The sequence below is a fragment of the Macaca thibetana genome, chromosome 12 (genome assembly GCF_024542745.1).
Source record: "Macaca thibetana thibetana isolate TM-01 chromosome 12, ASM2454274v1, whole genome shotgun sequence".
Lineage (NCBI taxonomy): Eukaryota > Metazoa > Chordata > Mammalia > Primates > Cercopithecidae > Macaca > Macaca thibetana.
In genome coordinates, this window is record NC_065589.1 from 6,457,414 (window position 1) to 6,476,194 (window position 18,781).

The window sequence follows — 18,781 nt, forward strand, 5'->3', positions numbered from 1 at the left end:
TGGATTCTTCCCACTGTGACTCAAAGAATTAATTGCTCCTCATTCCCTCAGTTTCCTATTTATTTCACACGCACTCTAGCAGTTTTTGGTCACTAGCTGGAAATACTTTGGGATCTTTGGATTTGTTCTCTGACCTCACTCTTGGTTCCCTCTTTTTCTAAAGCTTGGGAACTTCAGGCCACATCCATAGGGAGACATAATTGTTTGCAGCAAAGTCATGCAAATTGAGTTATCCGTATTTTTTCCCATGATAAATGGAAGAAACTCAAAGGTTTCAAAGGCCAAGGAGGTCACCATTCCCACTTATTTCTGCAATCACCAAGAAGGGGCTGTGTACTTAAAGAACCTGACGCACTGGGAACAATTGCAGATCTAAAAACAAAGAGGTTCTCCTTCCTGTGAACTCAGCCCAACCTTCTCGGGCAGTGGCAGAGAATGATCAGGAGGTGTGACTTAACTGTGGAACTGCTGGAGATGGCCCCAGCCTACCTTGCATTTCTCATGGCTCAGGAGCTGGCTCAGCCTCTTGTGAGACCATGACCTCACAGCCCACCTTGGAGCCCAGGATAGATGAGGGTTCCAAGAGCCTGAAGTGGGTGGGGGCAGTTGAGTCTGTGGTCACTGGCTCTGGTTCTCCAGGACTTTCAAGTGTCTCAAACAAGAGCAAAGATCTACCCTGGGATGCTCCTCCAATATGGAAATATGTCTGCCCCAGGCGGTTTCGGGGCAAGTGTTCTTTTCTCTGATTCTGTAAACCTGGTGCCCTACTTTAAGTGAAGTGATCGTGTTTACTTTCTTTAAAGGATGGGAATCTGTTGCCCTCACTTTTTTGTAAACAGAATGGACCCCCCACCACCTCGCATCAGCGCACACTCCCCTCCTGTTCTCTCCTGGGAAGAGTCGGTCAGTTAGGGCGACTTTCCTGAGGAGCTTTCTCTGACAGGCACAGGGGTCCTTTGGAGCAATGTCAGTGGGGCTAGACACACCTACCCTTGAGTTTTCCAGATGAGCTTATTTCTGAGTGGCGTTTTCTGGGAATTCCAATGACTTTCGCCCGGGACTTCCACCTGGTGACAGAGGCCATTCCAATTCTCCCTCCCCGTTTAATCAACATCTCTCCTTTCCATTCATACCCAACCCCGTACCCCTGTCTTGTGACATTCTTTTCAGGAGGAGGAAATAACCAGAGCAAATTCAGGCTCTGCTTTGCAGGATTTTCTGGAAGAAGAAACAGTTCTTGCTACAGCAATCACTGCTCATTTGGTCCCAGAAGAAGTTAAAGGTGGAGGGGTGCCCCTGTTGTGGAAGGCTGTTGATTCAACACCCTTCTGCTCCCTCCAGCGCGGTTTCTAAAGGGTTAAATGCATGCCCTCCGGGCAGACCGCATCCTCTTTAAAATACTACGCCCCTGAAGGAGGTCGGGGCCATCGTGGAGGCAGCGGCTGGGGACTTGGTTTGGGGTGTCCAAGAGTCACGGGGGGTTCCAGCCTCCAGGGAAGATTCATAGGGTCCATGGCCTGCCTCTCCTAGACACACGGTCTCCTGGCGAGCATTGGAAGCTCGTGGGGCCCACAGCTGAGCGCCGGCCATCGTCCCTGGCCTGCTGCTTCTTCCTCCGTGTGTTGGACGCTGACTGCGTCCAGCCCAGGCCCATTGTGACGCGCCCGCAGCCTTCCAGTACAAGGCAGGCGGGATGCGGCGCCCGCACGGTAGCGGACCCGGGCTCCTCAGGAGGGCTGCTCGAGAGGCCGTCCCGAAGGTCCCCAGCCCAGGCCAGTGCGCACCCCCTCACCCCTCGGTGCCCTCTGCCCGGCTCCCAGGCCGCGGTTCACGCGGTCCGGGGATTAGCATCTCTGTGAAGTCCCACAAACAATGCCTGCTGTGCGGGAGATGAAAGCCGGACTCCGGGTGGCAGGGCGCATTTGAAGTCCCCGAAAGGTGGGGCCTCGGGAATCGAGGGAGCAGATGGGAGGAGATAAAGCCAGGTGAGAAGCGCCTGGCGGCCGGCGTCTCCCTCACCAAACACTCCAGGGGCTGGGGTTCGCCAACACGCGGCCTCCAGAACCCCGGCAGGAGTCAGATCCGGACGGGACACGAGGGGACACCACTTCCATCCGCACCCCTGGCCTCTGCCCGCACAACTGCAGCCCTTGAGCCCGAGTCTCCAGCCTGGCCTCTGCCTGGTGCTCCCTCTTCCCAGGCTGGGAGCCCCGGGGCGGGCGTATGCCTCAGTCCCCACGGAGAATCTCCCTTTGCCTGGCTAGGTGCTCCCAGAGAGACGTGTGGTGAGCGCGGGCGCTGGGCTTCCAGGACGAAGGCCATGGGCGATCAGTTATCCCCAGTGGTCTTGAACTCCCCAGCCTCAATCGTTAGGGCTGCTCTGAAAAAGAACTAGGACACCCGCAAGCGCCCTCGGACATCTGGATCCCGGCCGGAAGAGCCGAGCTCCGCGTGGAGTTGGGGTAGTCCTGGGCTCCAAGCGTAGGCAACGCGCACCCGGGTGCGCAGTCAGCGCCACAGCGCCCGCCCCCCCAGGGACTCCGGGGCTGTGCAGAATTCCATCCCCACCTTCCTGTCCCCAGATCCCACGAGGGCTCGCCTCGCCGGCCTAGCGGCTGTGGCTCCTCCTGTTCCTCGTCGCTGGAGTAGAGAGGGTGGCGCAGGTGTAAAGGTCACGTTTCCCAGCCTTCAGGCCTGCGGATAACATTTTCCAACTCCCAGGAGGAAATGAAGAAGAAGAAGAAGAAAAAAAACCCTCCCCTTCACATTTCTATTTTGCAGTTGTTTTGTTTCTGCTACTTTGAGGGTGGGGGACAAAAAGCAAAGTTTCTACATAAGAATGTCGCAGCACACACAGTCCCGCAAAGTGTTTCTTCTTCAGGGCGCTTTAGAAAACCCCCTGTCCTGCTTTCTGCATGGTCAAGGAGCAGAATAATGAAACCAAAGACTTTTATTTTATAAACCACTTGATCTTTGCTTGGGAAACTCTATTAATTGAATGGGTTTGCCTTTTTTGCCAGTCCCCTTTATCATTATTTATGGGCTTTAAATTGTTTAAAGTTCCCTTGACGTTCAATTTACAAGTTTGGGGACTTTTTTTGTTCTGCCTTTTGTCCTGGAGAAAGACATCGTGTTGGAAGTGCTTTGAAAAGCCAAACATGAGAGGTTGGCAATGAAAGGGAAGCGGGCGAGATCCCTTTTAATTCCGTCCTGTTGGTGAATGGCTCTTTTACATAATTGCAGGAGCTATTTCAAAGCCAGCCAAGGGCTGACTTCACTTAGAACCACATGGAGTCTATTTTGGGCTTTCAGATTTAAAAAAAAAAAAAAAAAAAAAAAAAAAAAAAAAAAAAAAAAAAGCTGAATAAAATGTTTAAAAAGATGAGGCTTCAATGCTTTCTGCTACTTGCAAATTGGTGTGTCTGATGGGGAATTTTACACAAGCACCCCTTTGTAAGTGCGTCCGGGCCTCGGGAGGGACTGTTCAGGGTTAGCTGGGTGTGAATCCCAATTGCCCTTCCATAAATAAAACCCATCCCAAGTTATTTCCCAACTATTGCCAGGAGCAAGAGCTGTGGCAATGACCAAACGATCGGGCTTCTCAAAATCCCTGTAAATAAAAACAACTCGGTTGCCCGAGAAACCAGCCTGTCGCCTAGGACTGGGCGACTGGCGGGAGCGCCAGACCCGCGAGGCCCGCAGGATTCCCCGCGTCCTCCGAGACCACGGGCGCCCACACCGTATCCTCTCCACGACCACCCGCGACCTCAACTCTGGCGGCGGCAGCGAAGGGCGCGATTCGCGGTGCTTCCTCCTCCAGACTGGGTTGGGCTGGGCTGGGCTGGGCAGGCCAGCACAAGTTTGCTGCATGAATATTCATTTACTTGTGCGTTTTCTATTTCACCCTCAACCTTCATACATCTGCATGCAAGTGCAGACTGGGACAACCCCGAAGCGAGGGGCCAACTTAATTACCATCACTTTTTCGGAATGTCTGAGGTTTTAAGTGGCATAATCTGAACCTGACACTAGCCTAGCACCTGTCGAGTAAAGTGCCCAGGGGCTGAGCTATCTTCATCTGGGTGGGGGGGGAAGAGGGGAGGGAAGTTCACGAAGTTAACTGGAGTTGGAGGACCCAGTTCTCCCTTCGGGTGCGCCCTTCATTTTTCCTAATTGGAGGGGGGAGGGGATAAAGTTGCAAACATCTGTGCCTGGTGATTTTCCCGCGCAGACTGGGCCGAGCTGAGTCACGGAGGACTCTGCAGTTTGAGGCTGTTACGAGCTAAGGCAAGTAGGAATCCGGAGGATGGATAAGCCATGTATCTGTCGCTCCTGTCCATAAATCTCTCTGAGGATCCGAGAAAACTCTAAAGGCTTTTATTATCCGCAGTCCCCACGCTCTGAACGCTTTGCAGGTAGCTGAGGTGCCCCGAATGAGTCTTGTTAATCACGCCGAAACACAAGGATCCTTTTACGACACGAACAGTCGTTTTCTAAGCAGTTAAGCATTAGATGAGAAAGTATTACTGCATTGCATTTGCGAAAAAAGCACTAGTAAATAAAATTCATATTGATGAGAATTATCTGAACTCACTAATAAAAGATTAGTATTATAACCCCTGCAGTCAATACTTTCTATGGCAATTTATGGGTGCAAATAATATGCCATCAAATTATTTCAAGTGTAGCTATAATTCGACGGACCTAAATCTACTTGCTGAACTTTAAATGTAGAATAATCACCAAAATAATCAAAGGAATCCCTGTCTCTCGGAGGGTAATTAGGCGACAAAAGTCCCTAGAACAATATTTTTGGGGCGAAATAGCAAAGTGCATGGCAAACCTGCGTAGGTAAAAAGAATAACAGCCTCCCCCGGCATGCCAGTGGCAAGCCGGAAGGGCCCCGGCTGTAGCCACGTAAATCAAGGAAGGAGTGGAGCGTTTCTTAGTATTCAAAAAACAAGGTAATGGCACCCAAGGCTGTGTTACTGTAACTATCTCATAATGAGAGGGAGTATTTATTATGCTCATAAAGATATCAGCCTTTTGCCCTGGGATTCGATTTTTTTTCTTTTTCTTTTTCTTCTTTTCTGGGACTGAAGAAGGAGGGATAGAGCCTGGAAATCCCACAGACACCTCCTTCTCCATGGATCCCAAAGGGAATTCATTTCCCCCTCACACTGCCTAAGCCACCTCGGGGTCTGGGCGTGAAGTCAGGGGAGGCAATCCAGGCAGCGTCCTAATGAATTCCTTTCAAACCGCCTGCTGCCGGAGCGATCTATTACTGCGGCCTGGAGTGGGGAAACGCGCTCGAGACGTCTTTGTCCGGGTGGTGGTGGGGAGGGAGGAGGAGGCGAGGAGGAGAGGGCTGGCGGCGGGACCATCGAGTTTTCCCAGCGCCCCGGGGCGCCAAGGACACACCCTCCCCTCTTTCCTCCAGGCCCGCTGGATGGGCAGTGGGTCTCCAGCGGGACTCCTGGCGGAGGAGCTGATCTGGGATTAAGACGTCCCCCAGGGGGCCTTGGGGTTGGAGGGAGAGAAACAGGAAGAACGCGAAAAAAGAGCTTCAAAGAATCGGGTCGATAAATTCATAAAGATCGATTTATCTTTATCTCCCAATTAAATGTGCTTGTAAGTGATACATAACACACGTCCAACACGGGCCAACTCCCCAACCACTAGCTCCTCGGCGTGAGCTGATTTCTAATGACCGAACTAACAATGCCCTTCTTTCCTTCTCCCCAACCCGGTGCTGTTGGCGGTTCAGAGCTGACGTCTAGACCCGGGAAGTTGAAGCCCGGGCCTTGGAGTCGCGAGGAAGCCCCGCGCGCGCGCTGGTGCGCTCTGCACAGTCTGCCCTCGTCACGAAATTATTCCATTTTTAAAGGGAAGACAAGAGCTGAAAGTTTTTGTTTTAAAATGGAGGAGGGGATAAGAATGTCCCTGGTTTCCCTCCACCCCCAAATTCCCTTACTTCCAAATTTGGGGGTCTTTACCATTGTTGAGAACAGGGGAAACATCCTGAGGGGATCGGCTCCATCCTGCAGTCAGCAAAGAGGAACCGCGCGCCCTCGAGTCCTCGCGCTGGAAACCGGGCGGCGGCGCCAGGGTGAGCACTCCCTGCGTTCGCAAGGTGCTTAATTAGCGCCTATTTACAAAACGCAGCTTTTATTTGAGCAAACATCATAAAGCTTTCATCAGGATAATCTCACGTTACACAATCTGGAGGCGCAGCAACTCCCCCCTTCCTCCCCGAGGATGGAGCAGATAAAGGACTCTCTTTATTATCATAATTATCGTGGTTGTTATTTTGGTGCGCGCTGGCAAAGTGTGTAAATAGGTGCGATGATTAAGAATGTCATGAAAAATGAGAGACGGGATCGCTCACGGGAGAGCCCAGCCCGGGATGGGGGAAGCAGCAGCCTCCCCGCCCCACCTGGAGCGCTGACCGGCAGGGAGCAACCCGGCGGGTTCCCGGCGGCAGGCAGGGCCTGCCTGCTCCCAGCCTTCGTCCCGGGGGCGGCTCTGGAGGGGTAGGACCCTGTCCCCAACTCCAGGATCCTCGCCCGGACCCCAGGAGCAGCCGGAGCACCCAGCGCTGGAGTGAGCCGCAGGCAGGTTGGTTCCATGACAAATACAGTAAAAGAAATAAAGCGCCCCCGGCCCAGCCGCGGGGGTGCGGGCTCCGGAGGCTGCCCTTCGAGGCGGCCTCGACAAGGCTGCAGGGCCCCAAGGTCCGAGTCTTGGAGGTGCCATCCGCCCCTCTCAGGTTTGCGCGGCGCGGGCTAGACACGCAGGCTCCGGCTCCCCGGCCCGCGCGCCTCCGACGGTGGCGCCCGCAGCCCGTTCGCGGCCAGCTTGGGTGGAAAGGGCGGGGCCCCGCTTTCGCCCCACCCCCTCCCCGCTCAGCCAATGGCCAGCGGCGCCCAGCCCCACGTGAGGCGAGCCGGGCCAGGCGGCAGGCAAAATGTGAATGAGAAAGAGGAGCGCGATTTAAAGGTGCTGGCGGCGCCCGCCGGAGACAAGTACGCCGGCTTCGCGCGCTACCCAGCGGCCCGCGGGAGGCGACGGACGGCGGGACAGACGGACGGACGGAGGGACGGACAGACGGCAGCTTACCGGGGCCTAGGGCGGCACCCGCGACGCGCGCGGGCTCCGACGGGCAAGCGGCGGACGGGGGCTCCGGCGAGCCCGCGGGGCCCGGGCGTCCTCTCCACTCCGGGGCGCACGGTCTCACCCCGCACACACCCTGCACCCGCCGGGCATGCAGCGGGCCCAGGACTGAGGGGCGGAGGCGTCTGCTCTCCGGGTTCCGCTCGGCCCCTGCCCGACGCTCCCGGCCGTGCTCCCGGCGTCCGGCGGGCTTCCCGGCGGCGGCGCGGCGCGGGGACTTTTCGCGTCTCGCTGGCCTCTCCCGAGCGCGTCTATGAGCGCAGCGTTCCCGCCGTCGCTGATGATGATGCAGCGCCCGCTGGGGAGTAGCACCGCCTTCAGCATAGACTCGCTGATCGGCAGCCCGCCGCAGCCCAGCCCAGGCCATTTCGTCTACACTGGCTACCCCATGTTCATGCCCTACCGGCCGGTAGTGCTGCCGCCGCCGCCGCCGCCGCCGCCCGCGCTGCCCCAGGCCGCGCTGCAGCCAGCGCTGCCGCCCGCACACCCTCACCACCAGATCCCCAGCCTGCCCACCGGCTTCTGCTCCAGCCTGGCGCAGGGCATGGCGCTCACCTCTACGCTTATGGCTACGCTCCCCGGCGGCTTCTCCGCGTCGCCCCAGCACCAGGAGGCGGCAGCGGCCCGCAAGTTCGCGCCGCAGCCGCTGCCCGGCGGCGGTAACTTCGACAAGGCGGAGGCGCTGCAGGCTGACGCAGAGGACGGCAAAGGCTTCCTGGCCAAAGAGGGCTCGCTGCTCGCCTTCTCCGCGGCCGAGGCGGTGCAGGCTTCGCTCGGTGAGTCGGCGGCGCGCGCAGCCGGGACTCGGGGGCGGGAGGAGGCGGGGGCGGGCCAGCGCCGGGTTCCCGCGGGAGACCGAGGGGGCGAGGCCGCGCCCCCGCTCGACCCCCGCCGGAGGAGCTGGAGGATGAGGCCCGGCTGTGCCGCTGGGCCTCCGGGGGACATTCAGAGCCACGCAACAAGCGGGGTCTCGGGGGGGGGCATTTAGCGCCCAGCGACCAGCTGCTGCCCTGGGCCGCATATCTGTCTGACGATGCGTTTGTCCGAGTCCTCCTCTACCGCTCCGTGGTGACCTGGGGTCCTGGGTAGGTTGCAGCCTCTAGGGGAGACGAGTTGGGCTGAGCGTCTCAGCCGTGCGTGTGCCCAGGGGCGCCCAGACTTTCTAAACCTCTTCGCTGGTCTTGCTACTTTCCGGGAGAACGGATTCCTGGGAGGCTGTGTGTCTGTGTGTGTGTGTTGGGGGTGTCTGGTGGGAACTTCTAAGGCCACAAAACATCCCTTTGACCAATGTTGTCTGTCTCAAAAAAGACGGTCTGGGATCTGCACGTCCCTACGCCTCCAGTCCGGTTAGGAAGCAATTGAGGTTCACTGAATTTTCACGGTGGGGGAGGCAGGATGGATCCTGAATTCCCCCATCGGTCCTCAACCAGCCCCCACCCCAGGGACAAAGCGGGCAATCTCTTGGGCCTCGCGCCTCCTGCTACTTCTCCTGATGCTGCCGAGGCTGGGAGGGTGCGGGGGAGGCATGGCGGCCCTTTGAGTGATGGTTCTGGGCAAAGGGCCGTCGCCTGTACTGCCTCCTCTTCTTTGAGCTTTCTCACGCTCCCCCCACCTCTCCTCTACCCCTCAAAGGCCAGGAAATCACAATGTGTTAATGTCATAGAAAGACAATCCGCTAAAGGGCGGGGGGCGGGAGGGGGGCGCGGAATGCCCAAGTGACAGTGGGAAGGAGAAAGGAAGGCCAGTGTGCGAAATGTAATAAAATGCCGTTTGGTTTTGCTTTCAGTCGGGGCTGTCCGAGGGCAAGGGAAAGACGAGTCAAAGGTGGAAGACGACCCGAAGGGCAAGGAGGAGAGCTTCTCGCTGGAGAGCGATGTGGACTACAGCTCGGATGACAATCTGACTGGCCAGGCAGCTCACAAGGAGGAAGACCCGGGCCACGCACTGGAGGAGACCCCGCCGAGCAGCGGCGCGGCGGGCAGCACCACGTCTACGGGCAAGAACCGGCGGCGGCGGACTGCCTTCACCAGCGAGCAGCTGCTGGAGCTGGAGAAGGAGTTCCACTGCAAAAAGTACCTCTCCTTGACCGAGCGCTCGCAGATCGCCCACGCCCTCAAACTCAGCGAGGTGCAGGTGAAAATCTGGTTCCAGAACCGACGGGCCAAGTGGAAACGAGTGAAGGCGGGCAATGCCAATTCCAAGACAGGGGAGCCCTCCCGGAACCCTAAGATCGTCGTCCCCATCCCCGTCCACGTCAGCAGGTTCGCTATCAGAAGTCAGCATCAGCAGCTAGAGCAGGCCCGGCCCTGAGGGTCCAGAAGGGCCAGGGCCTGGCACCCACCTGGAGAAGCCCCCACACCCAAGGGAACCCATGGTGGACTCCACTGTGTTTGAAGCAACAAAGTCACAGCCTAGTTGTGGCCATCCTAAGCAAATTGAGAATATATTCACTAAATGGGCTTAAAAGACTGCTTTTGAAGGGGCTTACAGCCACACCAGAAGACACGCTAAATATTTATTATACTATCCTACTTTGTACATAAATATCTCTATAGACTGGATCTCAGCTGCAGTATTTTGAAAGTTATAGGACTTAATTACCCAGTAATGTTCTCCACTCATTCCAGAAGAAAACAAAACCTCTGCTGTAATATGTGCGGTTAGCAGCCACCTTTCCATACTTTTCCAAAGGTAAACGTGAAACCCAAGAACAAGCGCTGGGGTTTAAACTGATTTTGGTTTGCGTTCTGGCTTTTTGAGTTGACCGAAAAGCAGACATTGTTAGGCAGCCTGGAAATTCGCTTTGCTTTGCTTTGGTTTTGCCTGGCTTTGGTTTCCCCTGGGGTTGCCTATCCTATCTGAGCCATGTGAAGCACGTCTCCGTTGTGTTAATTTATTTCAATGTAGCTTATTTTCTTATAAGTTATGACATTTAAACAATTTCAGTCTTGTGAATAATAAAAAGGAGAGAGGGGGGAGAAAGACCAATCCCTGGGCCTCATAAGTGTGTCCAGAATTTGACTGTCCCGGGCACTGCCAGGGTGTGGCCGGGCAACTGGTCTGGAACCAGTACTGGAGAAACATCCCCTAAAACCTGTTTCCTTAGGCAGCCTGGACTTGAGCCACCCAGCACTTTACCAGGTTTAAAATAGGAGGGCAAGAGCACCGATAGGGTTACGAATTTAAGAAAACCTAATTCTCACCTTAGAAATCTATATCCCCCTTTTGCACAGCCTAATCGATACCTAGTAGGCCGGCAAACTTCGGCCAGAGGAGGAGGTGGGTGCCCGGAGGAGGCAAGCGAGTGCGGGTATTGGTGGCTTTGCACAAACTCCTGATGCTCCAAATCGACTACAGCCAGGAAGGAATCGTCTTTCCTTTGCCCGAAAAGAAGCGGTGCTCGCCTGCTGGCAGAGTGGAGGGTCCATAAATCAGGCTCCGGGCGTTATCTGGCGACAGGAGCAAAAACCCAGCGAGCCCAGCCGGCTTCCCGGCAGCCCTCAGTCGGAGGCGGTGGCGGGCTGGAGCGCCAGCGGCCGCTGCACCTCCCGCTCCGGGCGGGGTCGAGGGGGCGGGACCCGGCCACCGCCCCACCCCAAGGACGCCCGGGTATCCCTCACCACAAAGGGGGAAAAGGGGAGAGGCTACGCAGGGAGCTGGGAGTCGGTCTGCAGGGAACGGGGAGCTGCGCGCCTCCCCAGCTCGGTGGGGGCGTGCCTGGTCCCCAAGCCCACTCCTGTCCCACCCCCGGCCCTGCGCTCAGAGCCCCGAGCTCCCTACCGGACCCAGAAGCGCGCCGCCAGATACTGCGGTCCGGCCCGCGGGAGGCTGCGGCGGACAGACCCCGGGCGCCCAGGGGCGTGCAGCGGGCCAGCGAGGGTGAGCATGGTGCCACCAAGCCAGCAGCCCGAAGCGCGAGAGAAGCCGGGGCTTCGCCAGCCTCAGCCTTTCGAGTGGGGGAAGGAGGGGAGGCCGGAAAGCCGCTGCAATACAGCGGCGCTAGGCCTTTGGCGCGGTTCTCAGCCCAAGAAGGGGAAGCGCGGCCCGCCATGGGTTTAACACTAATATTGACTTAATTTTTACTACTTACAGGCCGTCACCTCCCCACGCTGGAGGGGCCTGGGGACCAAGACCTCCACCCAAACTTCAGGCGCAGGGTGAAGGCTGGGAGCGACCGAGTCACCCTTTCCCGCCGCGTTCCCAACAGTTCCGGTGGCAGAAAATGGCCCAGGCTTGGTTTTTGATCCCAGTAAAATAGAAGGGCCAGTCCTCCGAGGGCCTCGGCCGGCTCTGCGGGGCGCCGAGAGCTGCAGAGGCTCTTGGCCGCGCCCCGCCCAGCGCGATGAAACCTGACAGGGAGGGGATGGCGCCCGGGTCGCGCCCTGGCCTGGCGCGGGGGCCGCAAGGCCCGGATCCCACCCGCCAGGACGCGCAGAGCGCAGGTCGCCGGTGAGCGCCGTCTGCTCGGGGCAGGTCCCCACTGGCCACACGACGCTGCTGCAGCATTCGAGGCCCGCAGGGACGCCGTTTCCCGACCCACACACCTGAGCCAGTCTGCCGGTGGCTGGGGGCGAAGAGTTTAGCTGGGAAGGTGGAGGAGCTGCGGCCTCTGCCCCGCCGGCACTGCGGGTCGGGGGAAGAGACCCTGGGACTCCCCGCAGATCCTGGAGTGCCCCCGACATCCCCTTCCACCGTAACAAGTGTAACTCCCACCTGCCTTCTCCAAAAGCCCGTGGCAGGGTTGAGGGGCAGAGGGACCGGAAGCCTTGACCGCGCAAACCCGGCGGGAAAGCGAAACCCACTAGGAGCTGGAGGCCGCCGTCAGGAAGCCCCGCTCCTGGGACCGAGCTCCGGGCCCTCCCAGTCTCGAGGTCCTTGCCCTATGGAGACACGAGGAGGAGAGGGCCCGAGCTGGCCGACGCCGCCCGCCCTCCTGCTCCTCGGGGCGCTGACCCCCTCCCGCCCCAACCCCTGAGCGCCCGGGCGCCCCCGAGAGCCCGGCAGGGAGGCCAAGGCCCGGGAGACAGGCCGAGGGGAGGAAGATAAACAAGCGGCGCTTGATGGCCGCTGTCATCATGGCCGTCATCATGGCTTTCATTTGGCTGCCTAATGAGTCACATCACAGGCAGAGAGAAAAATTGTCAATCGCCCGGGCCCTAATGAATTTTTTTGCAAATTGTAATCAAGCCAGGCCGTCTCAGCTGGCTGATTAATGAGACCCACGAGGCTCGGCCAGCACCTCCGCTTTTTATTCCATCCCGTCCTCCCTGCACTAAATTAACAGCAACTTGTCTGCGCTTCAAATTAACTCCCAATGATTAATTCTGATGGGGGGGCCTGAAGAATAGCTTGTTCTAATAGGCTCTGGCCTGAGATGCTGTTGGAAATTAATACACTTCCCCTTTGGCTGCCGGCTTTAATCCAAGGTTGGGTTTTGACATCACTATATTTGTTGTTACAATAAATTCCACTTACATCTGCAGATCAAATAATTACACTTGGGAGCTCCTTGGACCTGCGCCCCTAGCCATGCACTGGGATGCCTCAGGGCTGCCTGCACCCCGCAGCCACCGACCTAGGCAGAGGTCGGAGGAGGGCCACAAGAACAGTCACTCCACCCAGTGACTGCCCTTGCTCCCTGGCAAGTCAGGAACCCCTGCCCCCTTGGAGAACCAAAGGTATGCTGAAAATCCACAGCCATCTCCCAGTTCGTGGGGCAGGGCCCTCTTTAGCTTGGTCCTGGGCCTCAAGCAACTTCCTCTTCCAGGAGGAGCCCAGGACTACCTTCCCAGCAGCCAGGACCACCTGCACTGGAGGCTGCTCAAATCCCAACCTGCTCTGGAATTTTCGAGATTTAGTGCATGCTTGTGCATCCAGCCTTTGCCTCCTGTCTTCAGCCCCCTGGGTGGTTCTTTCACAGATGGCTTGTCAGCTAAATGGAGAGCAGGGAGTGGCCCTCCAGGCTTTTTTGAGCCCGGGTTTGCCTCGCAGGACATCCTGACTCTATGGCTCTCTGTAGGTCTGGCCTTCAGCCTGGATGCTTATACCAGCCTGGGCACATCACTGGTACCTGCATTCCAAGAACCCTTTCTCTTGGGGTCAGCACCCTCTCCGTCTTGTTTCTGTTTGAGCTTAATGGGCTTAATTATTTCAGCTGCGTCTGGTGAGGCTCGCACAGGGCCTCCAGGGCTGCTCCCTCCAGCCCCAGACCTGTCGGGAACAGAGCCGAGGTGCTATGCCCCATGACAGGTGGTTCTAGGTGCACTGAAAGCCGGGAGTGACCTTCTAGCTTTCTGGCCTCAGGAGCCTCTGGATCACCCTTTGGTTCTCACTTCAGGGCCTTCCTAGTCCCAAGTGGCTGGAGCCCACGCATTCGGCAGCGCTGGCAGCAGAGACCCACTTGGGGCCCTCTTCTTTCCCCTGCTGGACTTCAGTGGCGATGTGGCAGAGTGGCTCACTTATGCCCAGCTGTGGCTTCCCAGGGAAGGAGATTCCAGTGCACACACCTATTTCTGTCCCCAGACCCCAGGCATCTGCCCAGGCATGCACAGCCAGAGCAGGTGGCCTGCTCTAACCTTCTGGCCACTGGGGCCTCCCAGGCAGCTTCAGTGCAGTGCTCAGGGCCCAGTTCCAGGGTAGCAGGGCTCTGGGGTCTTGGGGGAAGCTAAAGTTGGGGCTCTACAGGGACAGTCCGGATGAAGGGAGGTGGCATTAATCTTCATTTTAGGCCCTTATGGTGTAAACAGGAGAAATATGATCTTGGTAACCGAACATGAATGCAGATCACACCGGCAGAGTAATAAAGCACCTGAAACACCGACGCACAAAAGCAACACCATATGTATGAAGACAACCTGCATAAATTATAAATTACATCATAAAAATTGATTGCCTATTTGAACAGTTCAGAAGTGGGGGCCTAAGCTGACTTCCCCCCTACCCTCCGTGGCTTTGGGGAAAGGTCAAGCCGCAGTTCCCCTGGACAGGTGGGACTGGACTGACTGCACCGAGTCTCCCGGCAGCGCTGCACTGAGGCCTGGCTGGCACAGGGGGCCTGGGAGGCAGGCAGCACACTGTCACTGCAGTCGGCAAGCTCTGCTCCGCTGGGGCAGGGGGCAGGCCCACGCATTTGGGAGCCGCGGGAGGATCCAGGCTTCTTGGACTGGGGGACCAATGGCGGATCATGGCTTGGCGGGAGTCCCACCCCCAGAGAGGCTGCCCCTTGCCCCAGGTCCTGGTGGCCCGTGCCTGGTGCTGCTGCCCTGGAACCCGCTCAGATTTTCCGGCTTGAACTCAAAAAGGTCCCTGTGAGTGCCTCCCTCGATCCCCACGGAGTTGGCTCTGTGATGAGCAGGGATGTGAGTGTGCGCGTGTGGACGGGTGTGCAAGTGCTTGAGTATGTGTGGGCGTGAGCAGGTGACAGTGGGAGTGTGTGTGTGCATGTGCCATTCCCTTTCACGTCCAACCCTGCTTTGCCGAGTTTCTCCACATTCCAAATAGCCAAGGGTCCGACCCCACTGGCTCAGCCAAAAATGCTGCCCTCAGGCACCCAGCAAAGCTGAACGGTCCCTGTGCCCCCGAGTCCACCCCTGTGGACTGCTCCCTCTCACAGTGTATCCCTTCCGTGGCGGGAAGCCCCTCCCCCCATTCTTTCCCCACTGCCTAGAGGACTCCCGCACCCCGCACCACTCTTGTCTGTGACTCCCACCCGGCATCCTACAGTCCACTTTCCCCCCACCGCCAGGGTTTGGCCTCTGAGCTCTCCCCACATACCCCCAACCTCCAACGCATGGAACACCCCCCACTTTCTGTCCCTGGGATGACCCCCTCCGCAGTTCACACTGCCCCCACCCCCACCTGGACTTCAGAGCTCTTCCGGGTCTGGCCTATGGGCTGTTCCAGCTCCCCACCTCCGCAGTCCACCATCAACACCCCAGCCTCCACCGCCAGGCGCCCCTACACACTCTCTCTCTCTCTACCTCTCTCTGTCTCTCTCTCTCTCTCTCTCTCTCTCTCTGCTCCTAAACTGACTCCCAGCGCCCCCACAGCCCATCCCCTTCATGCCGCAGTCGGGCACACCCTCATCCTCTCTCTGGAACCGGCCCAGAGCTGCGCCACACGCTAGGCTAGGGCGAGGGAAACCGAGGCCAGGGTAGCCCAGGGGTAGGCCGCCAGGCCTGGTCCTGCAAGAAGTCGTGCACCCCGTGGGCCTTGAGGGAGAGAGGCAGGAGGTCCGGCTGCTACCGGCCTGGCAGCTTGGACACCCAGGGAGGCAGGGAGGCCGTAGCGGGACGCGGCGGCCCATCTCGGGCGACCTTGTTCTCCTGATACTCCCGGGGGCCTGAGACCTAAACCGGGGGCCGAACCCCGAGGGTGCACCCACGGCCCGAGAGCGGCCTGGGCCCTAGGCGAAAGCCTGAGGCAGGGCCAGGCCCGGGGGCGGGGGGCGGACGTCACTCCGGGCACCCACCCCCAAAGCCTTCATCTCTTTATTTCACCGCCACTGGGTCCCTGACGGCCTTTGTCATGCCGGTGCATCTCTGGTGTGGCCGCCGTCGCCCTAAAGGGCCGGGCCCCCCAGCTTCAGCCCCGCGGCCTCCTGAATGACAATGGCTGAAATGGGATTACACAGACCTGATCCTATTAAGCCTGACCGCTAGCGGCCAGGCCCCCAGGCCCGGGCCCGGGAGGACACAGATCTCCTACCCCCACCTTCTCGCTTTCCCCTTCTCCCCGCCCCCCATCCGACTTCCCCGATGCACCTGGCTCCGCGGGGACCCGGCAGAGAACTGAGCGCCATGAGGGTTTGGAAGTGGCCGCCTGACCCCAGGAAGAGAGAGGCACCCCGCTATGAATAACAAAAGCCGAGCCTGACCAGGCCGAGAAAGGAAAGAAAGAGGGGCAGACCCCACCCCAGCCTGGCCCGGCCTCCGAGCGTGCAGAGGTGTGTGCAGTCCAGACTGTCAGAAGCCATGCTTGATGGCTCTGCGTGGCAGTTTCCGAGGCACCTCTCCTACCACGCCACCTGGGGCCTGGGATGCCATAGAAACGAGAAAGAGGTGTCCTTGCACCCAGCACCTTACCTGCCCTCCAGTGTGGCACAGCCGCCCAGAGGCAAGGGTGAGGGTCCCTTTCTGCACACAGAGCAGCCAGCCCGGGCAGGGGACTCTGGCTGAGCCGCACTTGCAGCGGGAACTGGCCTGGATCCCTCCAAATCCTGACCTCGTCCCCTCCACAAGCCTTGGGTTCTGAGCCAAGGCCACTGGCACTGACTTCTTGCCAGGGTCGGGGGCCAAGGCAGAGCCCCTTGCCTGCGGGGAGAAGGGCGGGACAATGGACGCCCGTCCTGGGAGAGGAGAGCCAGAGTTTTGACCACCCCTGCTGGTGGATACCGGACAGTGCTTGGGGGAAGCTGCGATGTTTGCTCTTGTTTCAAGTTTTCCTTTTTCTTCTCTTCTCGGCCGAGTTCATCATCTTTATTTGAAGTTGGGTAGAACTTGTGGGAGAGGCGCACAGCTGTGTCCAGAGGCCAGAGAGGCCCCTCCTCCTGGTGGAGGCTCCCCTTAGCTAACCAGATCAAACCACTCCACACAGCGGAACCGCGCATGCCCTTTGCTTCTAGGGCACAGGTGTCTTGCAGACAGCTTGGTTTCTGGGGGAGGGGAATGGTGTAGTAGAGGTGAAGTGCGTGATAACATCACACCCCCACGAGCAGCCCACTCAGGGCTAGGTTCACAGCTTTGAACTCAGACCACCTGACTTTCCATCCTCAGGTGGTTAATTCTCCAAGTCTCAGTTTCCTCCTCAGCTGGTCCAATGCAAGCAAAGGGTGCCGTGCCAAGCTGGGCACACAGTGAATGCCGGTCACCATCAGCCACCGTTTCTATCGCCACCCACACAGAGGCTGGCTCTTCTGCTGAAGGCTGAAGAGAAACAAGGTTCCAGGGCAGTCCTCCTGTGTGGCTCTACCTTGGTTAGGGTTTGCTGTGTGTCTGGCTCAGATTCTTCCGTGACAGCCCCTCCACCTGCTCAACCCAGGTCTGTCTTGCCACATTTTAAGGCCATGTCATTCAGTCCTATCCTTTGTGGAGATGGTTTGGAATTCATAGTAGCATCTTCTTTACTCACTTGGCAAACAGGCTTCAGATCCTCTGCTGGTGCCCTCCACCTGAGGAGCCTGAGGTCTGGGGAAGGAGAGAGATGGCGCTGTGGGCTGCTGACCCAGGGTGCTTCCGTAGGATGGCTACACACCTCTTTAACCCATATAGACCATCTCTGCTCAGTTTCCCCCATAAAACCAGAGGGTCTCAATTATCTTCATGTTCTATCTTATTGGACCTACTTTGATATCTTAGATCCAGAGGCAGAGGGGTCCCTGGGGTTGGCCCGGGGCAGAAGCAGGATTCAGACTCTGTCTTATTCTTAGTACTGGCAGGGGAGGTCTCAGTGAAGGTGTCAATTATGAACAATGAAGTGTCATTTCAGAAAGGCCTTTTCCATTCCTAGTATTTGCACAATTCCTCCTTTGCACAGGGTCACCCACCTCCCTCAGAGGTGCCTGGTGGATTAGTTAGAAAGATGGCAGGAACCCAAGCATTGCAAAACCTAAGGTAAGAATTTCAACCCTGTGTTGTCACCATCCTTAGTCAAAGAATCTCCAAGCTGGGTAAGATCCTGCCAGATGAATCATTTGATTTTCCAGTAACTTGGGGCTCCGAGCCACCTGGATGCAGAATGTTGACCTTAATGTGATCACACAGAGCGTTTCTATTACCAAAGCAGTCACTTCACACATATGTATGTGAGCATTACTTTTGAACCTGAGGTTATTGATCATTTCAAGTATGTTTATCAGTTGTCTTGAAGCAGATTTCCATTTTCTGTGACCACAGCTGGAATTTTCCCCCCAGTAATTTTCACATTTCAGCATTTTGAAAGCTACAAATTGCCAGAAAAGAATGATAATCGCCCATCTTTAAATGAGAAATTGTTAATTTGGGGTTTATAAAGGACTTTCTTTAATGAATAGTAGTGAAGACAGATTTGTCTTCCCGCCTCATTTTGCAAAGTCACATTTGTGAAGTCAGGAGATTTCCATTCTGCCTCTAATTACTCTCTCCCCCAGCAGGCCTGCAGCGAAGGAGAGGCCACGGGGGGTGAGCTGGGTGGACTGTGGCGGTGCCCTTGGTCCTGAGTAGGTGGCAGCCATATAGAGGATCTGGGGGCTGTCCTCTGGTTACCCCTACACTACCTACAGGCAGGGCTTTACCACCGGGGCTGTGGGCACTGGCACAGGATAATTCTTTGTGGTGTGGGACTGCCCATGAATGCCAGAGGGGCACCCTGTCATGTGACAGCCAAAAGTGCCCCAGAGGAAAGCAGACCTGTCCCCAGTTAAGTGTCCTCTGCTGCCACTGTGCTAGGCATGAGGAACTGACAGGCACTTGTGTGCAATACATGCCCTCAGGGGTTCAGAACCCATGGGGAAGACAGGTAGAAGCCAGTGTGAGGAGACCAGTATGCCCTGATTCACACAGGGGCCTCATCCCCAGCATGGATGAGAAAGGTGCTCAGGGCCAGGGAACCCTGGGCGGAGGCTGTGGGATGA

At 57.5% G+C, this 18,781-nt stretch overlaps 1 protein-coding gene across 2 annotated transcripts; it reads left to right on the forward strand.

The window, feature by feature from the left end:
• The first annotated feature begins 6,995 nt into the window (after positions 1 to 6,995).
• On the forward strand, positions 6,996 to 10,161 carry GBX2 (gastrulation brain homeobox 2). 2 transcript variants are annotated; one of them, XM_050751675.1, is made up of 3 exons: positions 6,996 to 7,949; positions 8,222 to 8,258; positions 8,960 to 10,161. In XM_050751675.1, the coding sequence occupies exons 1-3, from the start codon at positions 7,427 to 7,429 to the stop codon at positions 9,066 to 9,068; spliced, it is 669 nt and encodes a 222-aa protein (XP_050607632.1). In that variant the 5' UTR covers positions 6,996 to 7,426; the 3' UTR covers positions 9,069 to 10,161. The 2 variants fall into 2 exon arrangements, with proteins under 2 accessions (XP_050607632.1, XP_050607631.1); XM_050751674.1 differs by lacking the exon at positions 8,222 to 8,258.
• Positions 10,162 to 18,781: the final 8,620 nt, after the last annotated feature.

What these genes read in the sequence shown, in the direction of transcription:
- GBX2 (XM_050751674.1), top strand. Translation starts at nt 7,427, where the DNA reads ATGAGCGCAGCGTTCCCGCCGTCGCTGATGATGATGCAGCGCCCGCTG. An exon ending in GGCGGTGCAGGCTTCGCTCG is followed by an intron (nt 7,950 to 8,959) that starts GTGAGTCGGCGG and finishes TTTTGCTTTCAG; the next exon opens with TCGGGGCTGTCCGAGGGCAA.